Genomic DNA, 17854 nt, shown 5'->3' with positions numbered 1-17854 from the left:
CTATTCTTAACCCGATCCGAATTTAACCCGATCAGAATTTAACCCGACCTGTTACAAACCCGACCCCAGATCAACCCGACTTGTTATTGACCTGACCCAAATTCAACCCGACTTGTTATTGACCCGACCCGAATTTTATCAGACCTATTACTTATCTGACCCAAAAATTCAACCCGATTTGTTACTAACCCGACTCAAAATTAACACGACTTGTTATTGACCCGACCTAAATTCAACCCAAATTGATCATGACCTGATTCAAATGACCTTAAATGCAATTTAGACCACCTTATTATTGTTGATCAAAGTATTTTGTCTAGGGAGACCAAGTCGTTCCACCCGACCCGAATGTAACCCGACCTAAACCCGACAAGAAGTATGACCCGACGTGACCGGACTCAGGCATGACCCAACTCAAACCTGACCCGCATAGGTTATGAAATTAATCCGAATTGACCCGATCCGAGTTGACCCGACCCACTATTTTCCGACCCAAACCCGACTCGTATACCCGAATTGATAGCTCTAATCACAACAATCTTGAGACTACTACTATTAGCCTTCACGCTATCGTCCAACATCATAAGTCGAACACCAACACCAACACCAACATCATCATTGTTTATGATTCATTACACGACTTATTACCTCCCGAAATCAAGGTCACATAAGGTGCATAAGTGCATTGCATGCAATGAAATCAAATAGCACTGATACAGTGATACATTACAAGTTCTAGACTAATTTAGAGGTCATTACACTTTACATCTCACAGGAGCATAAAAGCCAATCGTTTTTCACATGTACTATCTTTTTCCTTGAAACAATATGCGTGGTTCTAATTTGATGCACTTATTTCAAATTTTCAAATCATTACTAATGGTTATGTAACCACAAAAGTAAGACATTTTTCCATTTTTTTCACCTGTGCAATAATTATCACCATATATCTCTTATTATTGACAAACTTTTAAAAAAATCGGATGTACAATAAAATATTGTACATCCGTTTTAAACCCTAAAATGAGCAAAAGTTACTCCTTAAATGAATAAAGGTTACCCCTATAATACGAATAAAAATTATCTACGCTTTATTAGTAAGGAATCACATTTTTTCACCTGTGCAGTTATCACCATATATCTCTTATTATTACTCGTAGTACGATAGTATAAATTAGTGCTTATTTTGTGTATGTTTAGAGAGATCGAGTTTTGAAAGAAATGGAGGTAGTACAGAGCAAAGAATGGTACATGGCAGCCTACGCTAGAGACGGTGTACCATCGTCGGATCATCTTAAATTGAGAACTGTGAGCTTATCCTTAGCCGTTGATTCCATCCCCGACAATCATGTTGCTATTCAGAGCCTTTGGATCTCAATTGATCCGTATATGCGCTCAAGAATGACTGGTGTGGAAGAGGATGGTCTTAATGTGTCTCAGTATCCCATTAACCAGGTTCGTTATTCAAGTAGCAAATGTCGTATGACTTTCTATTAATAATGCCATTATACTTCTTCATTGCAAAAAATAACTAACACTATCATATATATCATTTTGGTTTATAGTGTGTCGTTAAGTTTCTTAGGCCTTGTTCTTTTGAACTTCTCTATAAAAAATTCCAGTTTAATTTATTACGCTAGCTTAGCTTAACATTTTTCTTACTTTTGACATTAATAATAATTGGATAAACGGAATTTAAATGCAGGTTATCGTAGCATATGGAGTAGGGAAGATAATTAGGTCGAAAGATGCCAAATATAAGGAGGGTGACTTGGTGGTTTGCCCAGAAATGCCACTTGCTGAGTATAGTGTAATACCCTCTCAAGCTGTGACTACTAAAATTGATCCTGCCTTAGGGGTTAGCCCTTTGGAGTATCTCAATGTGCTTGGTACGATGATTTTATACTACGTACTCCCTCTGTCTCTATGTTTTATAATTATTTTATTCTTAATTGTTCCCTCTATCGTTCTACTTGTTCATTTCTTCTTAATTAAAAAGACAGAAGGAGTACATTTAGACGAGCAAGTCATAAAATTGAGTGAAAATGCCTAAGCATATAGATTATGGGGGAAATGTACAGGAGTACCAGGATTTGCAGCATGGGTAGGAATTCAAGCAATAGGGAAGCCAATGGCAGGGGAGAATGTGTTCATTTCTGCCGCGGCTGGAGGTGTTGGGATGATTGCTGGTCAATTGGCTAAACTCAAAGGTTGTCGCGTTATTGGTAGCACTGGATCTGATGACAAGGTACGTTTTTATATTTGGGTTTTGTTATACGTAGCTCTTGAAAGTATGTATATCCTGTCTCCCCTCTCGGATTATTATTGGTAGCACCGAGTCTTAATTTAAACGAACATATTTTTTATAGGTGAGATTATTGAAGGAAGAATTTGGATTTGATGATGCATTCAACTACAAGAAAGAAACAGATCTTGATGCTGCCTTAAGCAAGTAATTAATTTGAGGATTATTATATAGATATACACAATATCTTTTCATTTTCACTAAGGATTTTTAATTATTCTAAATTAAATATGTAGGTACTTTCCTAATGGAATTGATATATACTTCGAGAATGTGGGAGGCAGAACTCTTGAGGCTGTTCTTAATCATGTTAATACATATGCGCGTATTCCACTTTGTGGAATGATTTCCCAATACAATAAGGTATATACGGCGTACTTTCTATAAATATAATTTGTAAATGGAAAGAGCATTAGACGACTATGATCTTTTAATTAACTTGAACTGAAATGAAAATAAGTCGAGGGTGATTTGCAACTGTCTTTAATTTATTAGTTGCTAAAATCACCTCGTGTTGTTGTGAATCACGATGTACAAATTTTGCCTAACTATTTATGCACGGGGTGCTATAATTATATGTCTAATTGATACAACTTCTGTAAAAATTGTAGAGTTCTACATGCATAATTACATGTAATTAATTTCTTAAGTTTGTGATTTAAACAGGTATGGACAGAAAGAGAAGGGGTGAGAAATCTATTGAATATGGTGGGAAAGGAAGTTCACATGCAAGGCTTCATGTTACGGTCATATCTTCATCAATTCAAGGAATTTGCAACAGAAATGGGTGGATATTTGAAGGAACAAAAACTAAGATCAAAACTTAAAACTAACAAGGGTATTGAAAGCTTTTTAGATAGCATTGCTTCACTTTTTACCAGTTCCAATTCTGGTAAGGTTGTCATTCAAGTCTAAGTCATAACAAGTCTAATTTCTATTGTGAGACCTCATGTTACATCAAATTGTGTTTAAGCAAACAATAACTCGGTGCATGGTGTCCGGGAGCGCCTTTTTTTTTTTTTTTTTTTTTTGTGTGTGTGTGTGGGGTCATGTTTGGTTTGATGTTGCTCATGTTTCTTTTTCTATTGCGTATATTCATGGGCTTAGGAATGCGAGTATTTTTTCAGGAACTTATATTTACTAAATGTGAGTAATTTCTTTTTTTAACTGAAGTGAACAATGCCTTAGTATTATTTTACTTAACTTGCTCTCGTTTGACTAATTTTTATGAGAGCATTTTTTCGTGCCACCAAAAATAATGGTGAAAACTTTACAATTCAACTATTAAAAAAGGTGAAGTATCATTCAGTAGACTATGAGCCTATTCTCATAGACTGAACTGAACTAAATTGAACTAAACTGGGCTGAGCTGAGCCGAACTGAATTGAACTGAAATGAATATTTTAAAAGAGAAGGAAATTAGGAGCTGAACCGAACTGAACTGAACTAAACTTATTTGAGCTGAGCTGAACTAAACTGAACTGAGCTAAACTGAATTGAACTGATCTGAACTGGTCTGAATTGAAAATAAACGTATGAGAACAGACCCTACATATCATTTCCAACATCAAATACAACATCATACTACATCAGTACGTATATGCCATAAAAAATAATGGTGAAATAAAATTCAAAAAAAAAAAAAAAAAAAAAAAAAAAAAAAAAAAACCCAAATTTCAGTTTCAATAAACTTAACAACGAATTAAGGCCTATTCAAAAAAAAAAAAAAAAAAAAAAAAAAAAAAACAACGAATTAAGGAGGTAATGAAAATATGAACATTGACTAACCGATTTCAGATTTCTATCCTTTTAAATTTAATTAAAGTCAAATTACAACGTATCCAACTCAATCTTCCAATTTGATATCAACTTATTATAATATTTCCGTTTTTTTATTTTGTTGATCCAAATAAAAAAAAAATAATAATAATTGAAAGGTTTAACTTGAACAAGGATTTGCAAAAGTGGTGTTAACCTATCTGATTAGGATTAGGATTAGGGTTAGGGTTAGACATTTACGATTAGCTTAGGTTTAGGATTATACCTCGAAGACTTGGATTTCAAGTGTATTCCCATAAATAAAACAAAACGGTTTAACATTCATGTATTATATATAAAGCCAAACAACCTCCTCTCTCTCAATCAAAATACGGAGTACTACATTATTGCAACATAATACTTCGTATTCTTTTGTTACATACCTTTTTCATCAAAATAAAGATGAGACTCTTTGGTGTAGACATTTATTATAATTACGACCAAGACAAGGTTGTTCATATGAATCATGAAGAAAAAGCTAATAGTACGAGTAAAAGTACTAATGGTACATTCGCTACTGATAATAGTTCTCTTATAATGCATCAAGAAAGGGTACCAAAGCTTAAGAGAAGTAGTTATTGCAATGAAGAAAGCAAAAGAACACCGAAAAAGCAAAAAAATCCAAGGCCAACCAAAGAAGAGAAGAAGAAGGCAGATTTTAAACCCCCAAATCTTCCAAGTGAATTGGTAGAGAAAGTCAAGGGTTTGACCGATGAAGTCCCTAAACTCGTAATGCAAAAATACATAAGTGTAACAGATGTTAGTGACCAACACAAACGATTATTGATTCCCAAGACTGACATGCGTAAGGTTGATGGATGTATGTTGTTAACGGATCAAGAAAAGAGGGGATTGGATGAAGGCGGCGATATTAAGGTGACACTTATATTGGAAACCAAAGAAGAGGTGAAGCTAAAACTATCAAAGTGGCCAAAGAAGAATGAAGTTGATGAGAGTAATCGTAATTATGTGCTTCAAAGTGACTGGTTGGAAGTGATTAACAAAATTGATCTTAAAGGAGGTGACGTTGCTCAATTATGGGCGTTTAGGTTTGGACAAGATAGAGCAAATCTTGGCTTTGTTTTCCTCAAAGTTTTTGATAACAACACATTAAATAATGCTTAGCTTAGTGTAGCTTCATGAAACTCTTTTTTACTAATTATTACGTATTAGGGTTAGTTGATTAATGAAGTTAGGGCTTCATCTAATCTAGTTTAAGATATTGTTTAGGAAGGATTATTATTATCATATTCGATCTTATGTTAAAAAAAAAGGTTGTAGTCTTATGATTTAGCTATGTTCTCGTTGTTTAAATTTGCTTTTGTTCACATTCTATCAATATTAACAAAATAAACAAAAAAAAAATTATTGTAAAATAAATTTTCGATATAAACTTCATATTACTAAGCAAAAGAGTGAAAGACCAAGCATTAGATCAAACGGCCCTTGAGTTTATATTAAATAAATACTACCCAAAACCAATTTAATAATAATAGTCTAATAATCTATGCTTCAATAATAATATAAGTTAGGAGTTAATTGTTCGTACTTAATCAACTTGCTTTCTAGTTTTTAGCTTTCTATTACTCAAGTTTATTTCGATATCAAATTCAAGATCCTTCAATCGACATGAAATAATGTTCTTTTTAGAAGAAATTCATACGAAACTCTTTAATAAACAACTCATTATTTGTTTTCTTATAGTGGTATCCTTTATCAATAATATAATAACGAATTGAGTACTGCAACTATCTTGACTCTACTACGACGACGCTAACGTTCTTTATATACTCCGTATGATATCTCCCAGCGCCAGTCAAATATACCATTTTTGTAGGGTTTTGTTATATGTAGCCCTTAAAAGTTTATACAAGTATATATACTAATACTATAACCCTTTCGTTATTTTAATTAGTTCTTGTTCCGTACAAGCTAAGTATAATTATTTTGTTTGTCAAAAAAAAAATGACTATTTTAATTTAAAAGGAACTTATTTTTTTAGACTTGAGAAGGAGGAATTTTAATTTGGATTTGATGATCTCAATCATGTTAACGAAAACTTTTGTGTACTAAGTTCGTTTTACAATGATATTAGAGAGTTTGTACATGCATCAATCAGTTGTAGGGTAACTTTGAACTAATTTGGAATAATATTAACTTTTAATGTGAATAGTTAGACAATGAGATAAGTTTTACTACTTAGTAATTAGTATGCAAGATTTAATTATTCTTATTTGTTTTTAAAAAATAACTTAGCTTTATATTAATAAAACATAGATAACTTATATTATATTGGGGTAGTTTTAATCTAACTAATGTTTAATAATTTTGGCAACTTTTCAACACAATTGTACAAATATTTTTTTAAAAAAAGTTTGTGTCAACTTTAATTAGAATTAGGACTAGCATTAGCATTATCCCATTTTAATTAGAGTTAGGACTAGCATTAGCATTATCCCATTTTAATTAGAATTAGGACTAGCATTAGCATTATCCCATTTTAATTAGAATTAGGACTAGCATTAGCATTATCCCAAACTTATTTCCATAAATCATAAAGCGGTTAATAGTATTATATATACTGACCCAAATAGTTGAGTTTTTCACTTACAATTTTCATACACCAATAATTTTCTTTCTTACGTACCTTTTCATAATATTTTCAACTAGCTTCTAACTTCAAAGATCATCCGTTGCAATAATGGTGAAATCGATTAAGCTTTTTGGAAAAGAGATATTTGCAGAAGGAAATAGTAATGACAATGTCAACAACCCTGAAGAAGCATGCAGTAGTAATAATAATGATACAGTTACTATGATTAAACTTTTTGGTAAAAAGATTTATGCAAAAAGAAAAAATAATGACGACAACGTCAATAAGGCTATCATCCCTGAAGAAGCATATAATTGTAATGCTAGTGTTATGACTAATAATAATTCTCTTGTTCCTGTTATACATCAAGAAAATAATAAAAGGGTGCTAAAGAGACGTTGTTCTTCGGAACAAGGCCATAATAAGTCATCAAAGATAGCAAAGAAGCAAAAAAATCCAGGGCCGAGCAAAGAAGAAAGGAAAAAGGCAAAATTTAACCCCCCTAATCTTCCAAGTGAACTCGTAGAGAAAGCAATAAGTATGGGAGGTGAAGTGCCTAAGCTTGTAATGCAAAAATACATACCTTATGCGGATGTGTGGGATCGACAAAATCGATTATTGATTCCGAAGAGGGACATGCGCGAGCATAATGGACTTATTTTAACAGGTGAAGAAGTAAAAACATTGAAAGAAGGAGGCGATATTAATGTGACTTTACTATTGCGAAACAAAGAAGAGAGAGAGCTATATCTATCAATGTGGCCAAAGAATACGAAAGAGAAGAAGAATCTAGTGCTGCAAGGTGGTTGGATGGATGTGGTTAACAAAATTGGTCTTAAACTAGGTGATGTTGGTCAGCTATGGTCGTTTAGGTTTGGACAAGAGAGAAAGATTGGCTTTGTTTTCCTCAAAATTGTTAACAATGCAGTTATTATAGCTTAATTAGCTAAATGCCTAAATACAAGGTAGTGAAATTTAAGGGTTATTTAGGGTTGTTTAATGCAACTAATTATATTGCTACTGCTATTCTTTTATTAGTTACATCTAGATTAGCATCGTTTCTTTAAAGATTGGCTTTGTTTTCCTCAAAGTTTGGTTGTTTTTAATTTAATTAAAAGGTTGTACTCTTTATAAGCATGTTCTCATTATTTAAGTTAGCTTTTATTTCATACTTTCATATTCATAATTTTCTTATAATAATGAGTAATACTTCTTACAATACTACGCACTTGTATAGTTGTATGAAAGGCATGATTCACAGTAGGTGTTTTCAGGTGTTAATGAAAGTTAAAACACTTTATTAACTAATAGGGAGGGGGGGGGGGAAATATCAAAGGGTTACTGTACAAATAACAAAAGACAAAAACACATTTGAAGGCTGATAGAACTATAGATGTGTCAAAATTTGATACCAAAATTTCAGTAATTAGAGTAATATAACGTAACGTTTTTCGCCTAAGAAACAATACAAGATTTGGAAATATACATTTTACGGAAGAACAATGCTGTACAAAGACTGAATAGAGCACCTAAGAGGTCATGAATGTTTGAAACCTTTTCCTGTAACGACCAAAATTCTCAGAAAATGGAACCTAGCAAAAATTGGAATAGTAGTGATAGGCTGACAGCTACAATCTCCTCCCCACCTACTATCCCCTCGAGGAAAAATAATTGAGCATGCTGCCTCCACAAGCAATAGAACACTAAAAATCGTCGCTTGAAGGTGCGTAAGAATGATGGACAGCAACAGGGGAAGCTACGAGTTCTCTTAATAGCTGCAATCACAATTAGTTAGTGTTATTAAGAGGAGAGTGAAACAAATTGCAATACATTGTAGCACCGTAATATAGTTCAGATGAGAGGCGCATGTTAATTATCGTATAGGCAGTAGTGGTACACATGGTTAGCAAGGTAGTATCATCCTGGTGCATAACAGATTTGTCATTCTTTTAAGGGGAAAAGGGACTGAGGGAGAGCAGTGAGCACGATGCCACAAAGTATCTCAAAGAAAATAATTAAAAAAATACATAATAAAAAAAAAAATCCCTCTTGAGGAAAAAGACCACTAATTTGAACAAAAAAGAGAGAGAAAACCTTGGCGCCTCCAAACAATACACATAAGATGTTGCACATAGTTTTGCCAAAGAAGACACTTTTTCTAAACCACCTAATCAGTTTTATTATTGGGGGGTCAAGCTTATAAGAGGCATTTTATCATTCTCCTGACTGAAAATAAAGCAGGATTACCTAAAAAGAAAGCAAAGGCCACCGATGTCAACTGGTCCAAGGTTGTGACAGAGAAGTAGCCACTGTTGATGCACCTGAGCCTTGTTCTTCATATATAGCAGCATTGAGGACTTTATATTGTTCTTTCACAGAAGCATATAATGCTTGTGCATAAGCCGCCTTAGCCTGCAATAAAATCACCACAAGAATCACAATTTTGGACCTTGCCATGTTATGATCTTATGTGAGCCACTTAGTGCAAGAGTTTCTGAACTATAACCAACCTCTTTCTCGTTTTCACAACCAAAAGAAATATCAGAGTATTTGATCTCCGGTTCAACAGATAACCCAACTCCATGAAAGGATATTACTCTTTTCTCCCCAATTTCTTTTTCAACCTACAGAGAGAAGGAAAGGCAAGCTTTCAAATAAATGAAATTCAAAGTCAAGCAGGCTTGTTCAAACAACATAAAGATACCTGTGCTGGAGGAGGCATAATGTCATAGCATAGTAATGCCATTGGATAGATATGCCCTGGTGCGCCGGAATGTTCCACAAGCCTTCTCATATTATCCACTGATGTGACATCAAAAGTTGCCTGATGCTCTTCCAATCAGTATCATATAAATGGCATAGTAAAATAGCAGAAAAGAAATGCAAGAAATAAGATTCATGATTCACTTGCACAGTCGAACTAGTCTATACTCTCTATACATACAGAAAGGAGATCATAGCAAGAATAGCAACTAAGTTACGCACAAATAATGCCTCCTACATGAAAAACAAATAAAAAGATGTCAAACAAAACAAAAGATCCATTAGGAGCATAATATCTCCCATTCCATGAGTAATAAGTATACAGCAATCAGCACAAAATGTAATTATGAAAAGTGCAAGTACAGATGTCAGAAGAAAATGCAACGGTCTAAATTTTTACTATCTAACGTCACATTAAAACTTACCGGGTACCATTCACCAGTGACAGCATCTGGACGATCTCTTCCACCACTGGGTGCGATCCAGATTATTTTTGAACCTTCTCTGGATGTAGATATATCATTTAGAAGACCCAGCACGAGAAAAAGATAGGAGAAAATATTCAAAATAGAATAACGGGAAAAAACTACATTTCAGACTTCAAGCCACACACACACAAAATTTAAAAAATAAATAAATAAAATTAAAAAAAAAAAACAAAAAACAAAAAAAAACACCCACACATAGAGGCCAGCAAAGTGTGCAAACACACTTTCACATAAAAAGCCTGTTGGGTGGTTTTAATATAAGTTTAAATGCTCATCCGGATTTCCTGGTTTACAGAGTTACCTTTAAGCATCTATAAGCATAATCATATAGCTAAGCACCAAGCCCAATGACCATTCTATTTAATATAAACTGCTAACAGCCCCATGAACAAACCATATTCAAATAGTTGATCATTTATGAATCAAGTTTCTCCCAAATTTTCACTGTTTCAGGTCTTCCAAACATTTCAGAAACCATGTGTCAACATGGGCAAGAAAGAAATACAAAGAACATGGCCACATGGGATAAGAATTTGCAATCCCTTCAGTCCTTCACTATTAAGAACTAATGCGCAATTTGAAGCTACATCCAGAGATCAACAAAATAACAAATAGCAGTACTAGTTTCATGAACAATAAAGCTGAATCCAGAGTTGTACTAATTACCTTAAAAGTAAGGCCAACTCTTTCAAACTCCTTGTATTTGCTCTTTTCTTTGCATCAACAAGCTCAGGAACATCATGCATGTGCTTCTTAGAGTAAACACAAAGAAGATTCCTGAACCGAAACAAAAAAAAATAGATGACAACCAAACATCAAAAAGTAGACAGGGTTCCTTAAACAAGAGATAGAGGATATCAGATCACCTTCCCATGCTAAATGGTTTGCAAAGAGGATCAGTTACAACTCGATCGCCTGCTATGTAGATCTGCAGCATATAAAAGTTACACCCTTTCCATGTAAGCTTTGAAAAAATAATGCACAACAAAGGGTGCAAATTACATATTTGACAAATAGCATATTGATGTCACCAGATTTTCTGCGATGAGTGAATTTGTCTTCTCCAGAAGCAATGCAATCACGGCGGGATCTGCTTCAGTTTGATGGTTGGACATTAAGATAATGTTATGCCCCTGCACATTAATGCTAGGATATTGAAGCTGCAACATTATGGGAACCTTTACTAGGAATTTATCAAATGCACAAGTTGCTGGTATAAGATGTAGCAAGCACTGCGTTATATAGGGCCTCCTTGCTAAGAAGAAAGATATATCTTTAAAAGACATGACAGTAAAACCTACAGGTACATTTCCCCACTATCAAGGCACATACACAATCTTGTTTATAATATCTTGAGAACGTCATTATTGCCAAATAGTACCTTGGTCAAATCTGGTATCCTTGGTCAAATCTCTACACATAGGATATTGGCTAATATAAAATTGCACATTACTTCCTCCTCTTAAATCACATCATTAGCCCAAATAGTACCTTTCAGATTCATCCAAAAAGAATCACCAACAATTAATGGCCATATGATTAGGAGTTTTTAACACTTTCTTCCTATCTACTACCTTAATCAATAATCACTCAGGTAGAGCAGCTTTAAAAAAACCGAGAAACAAAGAGATGTGAGAATAAATACCTGCTGAAGCTTCTCCTCCATTTCATGAAAAAGGGTGATATTGCCGACGTATGAATTTCTGAAATTAAACAATGACAATAAGGATCGAGAATTGGTTGAGCCAAAAAACCCCAAAGCTAGACATGCTTGTGCTGATTTTTTAAAAATCAAATCCAGCCCCCAAAGAATCAAACAAACTAAAACAGCACATAAAAGTATGCCAAACATCACAGAAGTATATTCTACAAAAGTAGTACGTGTTTTCTTCCTAAACAATATCCAGAAGACAAGAATGTACCTCCACTTTAAGCACAATGCAACTTGTACTTTTAGGCTTTCAATCATATTTGATAAGTAATAATCAAACTTCAAAGGCATTATGTTGATCAATAAGTTCCATTGAATCAAACAGCAGCCACATTATGTAATAACCACAACATCATAATTTATAAATTTTTTGAATCAAACAAGCGCAATATACATTAGAGAATCAGACAAGCGCAACATTCTCTTTAAATAAAATTATGTTAAATTACGTTGAAGAGATTATATGAACTATTTTCATGTCATAAGTCAAGTACTGTTATAAAACAATGATGCCACTAAAAGAAAGACAGGAGGTTAACTCACCCAAAATCAATCAATGGACGGATGTAATCTTGACCAAAGGAATAATAGTCAATAGGCTCTCGAATAGCTTTGTGATACGGTGGAAATACAAAAGGGTCCTGTAGGATATATTAAAACCACTAACCATATAAGCAGCTGAGTGGTGCATAAATCCCGTCATATAATAAAATTGTTATTTTTATAGTGTTTTATAGATAAACTTTTTGGGAGGTTATAAACAACTAATGTCTACCAATCACGAGTAAATTAGAGCAAAAAAATACCTCCATATCCATTAACACAAAATACAGCATAGTTTTCATGTTTGACAACACTAGTTCATCAGCATTAGAAATTCCACTTGTAAGGACCTGAAAAGTTAAACCAGTTGACAGATGTCAAAACTCAACATTTCTAAATAGATACTCAAACCAATCTACAGGCTACAGGACATAAGTCTCTAATCTCTCTATCATCAGAATTACAAACAGAAAGTATAGAAAAAAGAAAATTTAGTTCATCCAACAGGTTTTCCTGTCTCCCCAATAAGAATGTATTTATTTTGGAAAAAGTAAAAAAATTTCTCTAAAGAATCTTTCGTCCAGGCAAGGCAAAGGGAGTAAGATGTACACAGCCATGTCTATGCGATAACAGAGAGGCTGCTGACATATTCAGCAACTAGTGTAAGCTATTGCAAGAAAGATAAGTACAGGCTGTTAAATGTGCCAAATTTTCCCCATTTTGACATTTATTGTGCAATATTCAGATTTTTAGAATTAAGGAAATACGAATATGTCAAATGTTTCTTGAGTCTTGTCCACTACAAAACTTAAAAGCAATAAGCAATTAAGCACCCTCCTCCCTGATAAGAACATAAAGAAGGTTATATCAAAAATAGTCATGCCCTCACATAATCGCATACTTTTCTCCAACTGGTAAAATAGCAAAAGGCAGATTTAAATCCAAAAGGAGAATTCAAAGTCTTGACTAGAAAATATGTAAAACAATTTTGCACTTCTACTTCAAAGTTGGGAAACAGGAATCAAATTGGGTTGATTGTGAAATAGAATTGATAAGGAAACTAGAGTCTGCCAGAAATATTCGAGGAGCAGGAGAGAATTTCTAAGATAAGGACTAGATAAACATTGTAAATAATGATACGAAATCCCAGGGCTTCAAGGAGACAAGCTTCAGACAACTTTAGCATGTACTTTACTGTCTGATGAAAGATGGACATAGGGTAATGCAACATATGCTCACATCCAATCAGAGAAAAAAAAATTCAAAACAGCATAATTTTCCATTTGTTTGAAGAAATATAACCCAGTTTCCAAAAATGGCTACAGATAGCATTCCAGGAAATGAAATGATCAATAATATAACTTACTGCGTTGCGGTAGTAGTGAAAAAGTTCCTCCACTGCAGCAGTAACACCTTTAGGCAATCTTCCAGTTTCTGATTCTCTTTTTATTCCAGAAATCAGCTCTGCAGGGATATACATATCATTAAGGGAAGATATCATAATACCCGAGAAAAAGTTTTTAAAAAAAAAGGTCTAGACTCCTTGGTCTTAACTCTTAAGAATGCCGATTTTAAGGTTTTGACAAACTTTATCAATACATATGTGTCAAAACATCAGAGTAGCAGACACTTCACAATGACAAAGTGGTTAATAAAATTTCTTCATTGTATGATAATATAACAATAGAACCAAAAATCACTTTGCAAAATATGGGAATCAACTGAGCAATTCGAAGGTTAAAAGTATTTTCATTGGGAAGAAAGGGGGAGGAACTGTTAAGAAACTCTGAACAACAATTATAAACTTGTCACTTGCTCTTCTAGTCCACAACCCTACAACAAAAAGGTCAACAACTAGACATTACAGAGCTCAAGCATGCTTGACTGCATACGGTTGTCATCTACGAAAGAAAATGAAACGCTAAGTTTAGAGATACATTTAACGGAACAGGCAACAAAAGCGGAGTCATCTTAACCTGAAAATACCTCTCTTAAGAACATCCTACATAGGGAAGTAGGAATCCTTTCTCAAACTGCACAGGTAGTGCCTTGGGTTCCCAGACAGTCCTTAAATGGGTAGTCAAAAACTAAAGAAGCACTTAGCGGTAAAAGAGACTTCATTGACATTCAACAACACGGTCAAGTCATCATTACATCCAAGTTCCATCTTAGACAGAAATTTTATCAGGAGTGAAAAAAAAAGAAGAGAGTTTTCTGGAGAATTAAAGAGAAAACTAGAGCTTAATAACCTGTCGTTAAGAACAACAATTCTGAAAAGATGTGGAGCCTGGAGCTTTGAAGGTTGAGCTCAGTACTTAAGAGAGAGAAGCATCCCCTTTTACTTAAGACCATCTTGAAAGCTATTGAATATACCGTCATAATCCCAGCAATAACATAATGTAAAGTCTTAGATGATCCATCCCAAACCTAGCCTTTCTTTTCTAAATTGTGATTCAACTTTAAATTAAAATGACCATTTGTTGGGTTATTTATTGAAGCACCATTAGATTTTAAAAGAAAGGAAAGGAAAAAATATTGTTCACTACAATTAACCATAAATCTATTGTACCAGACCAGCTCATAAAATGTAGGCAATAAAAGCATGATATAAGAAGATGCATACAGCCATACAAGTTGCAAATTTTTCCTTCTCTCTCCACTTATAAAGTGTTGGTACATGTGAAATCACAAGAGCTCATCAACAATTGAGCTGGCTAAAACGAACTCTAGCAAATCTTCACTATATCATACTTCCTAAGCAATTAGTCAGTGGTCACTCCCAAAGAGAATGTCACTACTTATCCAAGTAAAGTAGGGATGTTTCTATTTTCTAGTATGATACTCATCCTTTCACATTTCAACAGAAAGCCTAGAGTGATGCTACTTTCAGAAGTTAAAGTACTAGAAACAATTTAGATATTTCAAAGAGGAAAGGGAAACTTGTGAACTGTATTAGTAGGCAGGAATCTACTCTCCATCATATGCTTCATGGGAAAAACAGCAAGCCAGCAACAATCTTGAGCTATCCGATTCAAAAATAATGAACTAACACGCATAGGCATTCAAAAATATTTCATCCTAAGAACATCTATCTCTTTCTCTCTCTTTCTCAAATTCCACATTGTTATTCGTTATGTGATTCAAATTCTGTAATCACTACAGTACATCAGTCAAGAAGATGCAACCAAAACATCAGACAAGTAAACAAACAGAGCAGGAAAAGAAATGTTCAATTATCAATCAGTATATGAATCCTGCAAAGGATAAAGAACTTGTCTCCGATTTCTTCATCAACAAATAAACACTAAAAATGATTAATCCGTCTCAAAAGAAAATCTAATCGGATTAAGAGAAAAATTAAACACTCATACATTTTAGCATATTACGTCATTCAAGAAACCGCTTATAACTGTAAATTAATCAAGAAACTGCATATCAATCCAGCAGAAAATTGTCTCCAATTTTTTCATTAGCAAAGAAACACACTAAATTGGACACTAATTAATTGTTCTTTCTCAAAATTTTCCTATCAAAGAAAACTCTACACTGTAACATATTAATCAAATCATAGAAAACAAAAATATCAAAATATTGCATATTAATTAAACAGAAACTTGTCGACGATTTTTTCATTAGCGAATTAATACAAAATTGGACACCAAAATTGCTCAAACATCAATTCAACAGTCATCTACATTTCAGACATTCAGTTATAACAATAAACTAATCAAAATAACACGCAAATAACTTGTGGAAGTTCTTCATTGCTAGCAATAAAACGTAGTAAAACGAAAATAAAATAAAAATAGAAAGATAATACACCTTCAGCAGAACGAACATCAAGGTAAGTGCGAGAACGAAGAGATTGATTCTGATTATCATTCTTGAGTGGAATCTTGCAATTATCCTCTTCAGCAGCAGAATAAGAATCAGAATCAGAAGCAGAAACAGAAGAAGACGACGGAACAGCAGCATCCGCCATTAATTTGAGCTTGGAAGAGCAGCAACATAGTAACGCAGAGTTACTCCGAGTGAAAAAACTCCGACGAAGAACCACCGCAGAAAACGCCGAAGAAGACGCCGCCGACGAAGAAGAAACCCTATCTTTGAGCAGCTCAAGAACGGGAGGAGTGGAGGAAGATAGCACCAACATTGTTAATGGTTTTCTGGAAATTGAAGAGAGAGAAAATGCGAGAAAGAGGAGAGAGAACGTGGAGATTGAAGAAGATGATTGGTGAATTTGAGTTGCAGAAAAAATAGAAAGAGGTGAAAGGAGGAGAGAGAAAGGTATATATGGTGTCTGAAGGAATGGGAGGAAGTTGCAGGATTAGGCGATGACGGCTTTTGGGGTTACCGGATATGACGTTTCTTTCTGGTATTGTCGTTTTTCCATTTACTTGAGCTGGTGGTGTGGGAGGACTAGGAGATGGATAGATAGATTCGTTTTTCTTTAATAAAAACATCAAGTCCAAGGGTTGATGATTAATCAACCAAATAATGGGGTATGGGGTCAAGTGGGGGTGGTGGCCCTTGGCCCGGCTCGGGTCAGGTCAAAGCAGGCAAGTCTATGTTAAGTTAGTGGTTCTTGTGATTGAGCATGTCATATCTAAAACAAAATGGGTTACTTAATGGATGTATGAGCTAAATAATGAAGGTTGACTGGAATGGATATGGTCGTGCAAGTTCATGTGTTAGGTTAGTGGGTCTCGTGTTCAAGTGAGTTATGTTTATAGTGAGCTAAGAATGTCGTGTTAGTCTCTTGTGGTCTTCTAAATACACATAGCTCAAACCACGTGCAATGCTAAATTAAGTAATGTGATGCATAGATGGACCAATCAGGCTTGTGCTAAAATTTAACATTGGTGTCATTACATGAACCATGGACTACCGGTGTGCATCATATCGGGTTTAGATGGGTTTGTGCTACTTGCACTTCATTGATATTACTCATTATTTTTTATTTTATGAAACATGTGTTTGTTGTGTTTGCTATTATTGAAAGTGTTTCTTACAATGACTATTTGATTAATTTTGAGTACAATTCATTAAAATTGCTAAAGAGTGATGCATGTATCATAAAATATTACAAGGATGCACCATTGCTACAAAGAAAGTAATGTGAAGACAACTTACTCAAATAGGTCATAAATTTCCTAATAGCGTATCATTATCCTTCAGTTAATTAAATGACTTTGGTCTATAAGACTATCGAGTAAGATTATGTTTTAAACATAATGAAAATTGTCTCAGTGAATAATAGGATTAGAAAGGTGATGAAATGGATCTATGGATTAATTCTCATCTATACTCGATAAAAATAATGAGATTATTTTTCAAAGTATATACAAGTTTAGTGGGAAAAAGGAAAAAAAAAAGGCAAAAGACACGAGGGTGGTTAACAAAAGGTTTATAGGTACACTATATATAATTCAAAACTACTAACCTTTTAAAAATACTTGATATAAGATGATCAAAGAGTAGTGCTAGAAAAAATTATGGGAAGCAGCTAAATAAGGAGGCTAAATCATTCTTTTCAATCCAAATATAAGAACCCAGAGCAATCAGTCAATAACATTGAAGTGAAAATGAAATTGGTTGAAGAATTGATCTAAGGAGACAATTAATAACTATAA

At 34.0% G+C, this 17854-nt stretch overlaps 2 protein-coding genes across 2 annotated transcripts; one reads left to right on the top strand and one right to left on the bottom strand.

Annotated features, from left to right (window-relative positions):
• The first annotated feature begins 1147 nt into the window (after positions 1-1147).
• On the top strand, positions 1148-3861 carry LOC145594204 (2-alkenal reductase (NADP(+)-dependent)-like). Its single transcript, XM_081650539.1, has 6 exons — positions 1148-1455; positions 1706-1889; positions 2082-2248; positions 2370-2452; positions 2542-2668; positions 2972-3861. The coding sequence occupies exons 1-6, from the start codon at positions 1222-1224 to the stop codon at positions 3218-3220; spliced, it is 1044 nt and encodes a 347-aa protein (XP_081506665.1). The 5' UTR covers positions 1148-1221; the 3' UTR covers positions 3221-3861.
• Positions 3862-8100: 4239 nt separating this feature from the next.
• Positions 8101-16640, bottom strand: LOC145580944 (glycerol-3-phosphate acyltransferase, chloroplastic-like). The gene is made up of 13 exons (XM_081638026.1): positions 16044-16640; positions 13588-13685; positions 12485-12571; positions 12222-12319; positions 11613-11670; positions 10999-11100; positions 10834-10895; positions 10634-10744; positions 9905-9983; positions 9421-9540; positions 9227-9340; positions 8964-9128; positions 8101-8491 (listed from the first exon to the last, which is right to left on the bottom strand). Exons 1-12 carry the CDS (start codon positions 16372-16374, stop codon positions 8991-8993), a joined length of 1398 nt encoding a protein of 465 aa, XP_081494152.1. The 5' UTR covers positions 16375-16640; the 3' UTR covers positions 8101-8491; positions 8964-8990.
• Positions 16641-17854: the final 1214 nt, after the last annotated feature.

Source organism: Chenopodium album, chromosome 2 (genome assembly GCF_948465745.1).
Source record: "Chenopodium album chromosome 2, dcCheAlbu1.1, whole genome shotgun sequence".
In the NCBI taxonomy this organism is placed as follows: Eukaryota; Viridiplantae; Streptophyta; class Magnoliopsida; order Caryophyllales; family Amaranthaceae; genus Chenopodium; species Chenopodium album.
Note: the sequence above shows the minus strand (reverse complement) of the source record. Positions and strands in the feature narration are given on the sequence as shown.

Bases quoted from the DNA above. Each gene is read 5' to 3' on its own strand.
- LOC145594204 (XM_081650539.1), top strand. From the start codon at position 1,222: ATGGAGGTAGTACAGAGCAAAGAATGGTACATGGCAGCCTACGCTAGA. The intron at 1,456-1,705 runs GTTCGTTATTCA...ATTTAAATGCAG, and splicing joins CTCAGTATCCCATTAACCAG to GTTATCGTAGCATATGGAGT. The intron at 2,249-2,369 runs GTACGTTTTTAT...TATTTTTTATAG, and splicing joins GCACTGGATCTGATGACAAG to GTGAGATTATTGAAGGAAGA.
- LOC145580944 (XM_081638026.1), bottom strand. From the start codon at position 16,374: ATGTTGGTGCTATCTTCCTCCACTCCTCCCGTTCTTGAGCTGCTCAAA. The intron at 12,572-13,587 runs GTAAGTTATATT...TTAACTTTTCAG, and splicing joins TTCACTACTACCGCAACGCA to GTCCTTACAAGTGGAATTTC. The intron at 11,101-11,612 runs GTATTTATTCTC...ATTAATGTGCAG, and splicing joins TGGAGGAGAAGCTTCAGCAG to GGGCATAACATTATCTTAAT.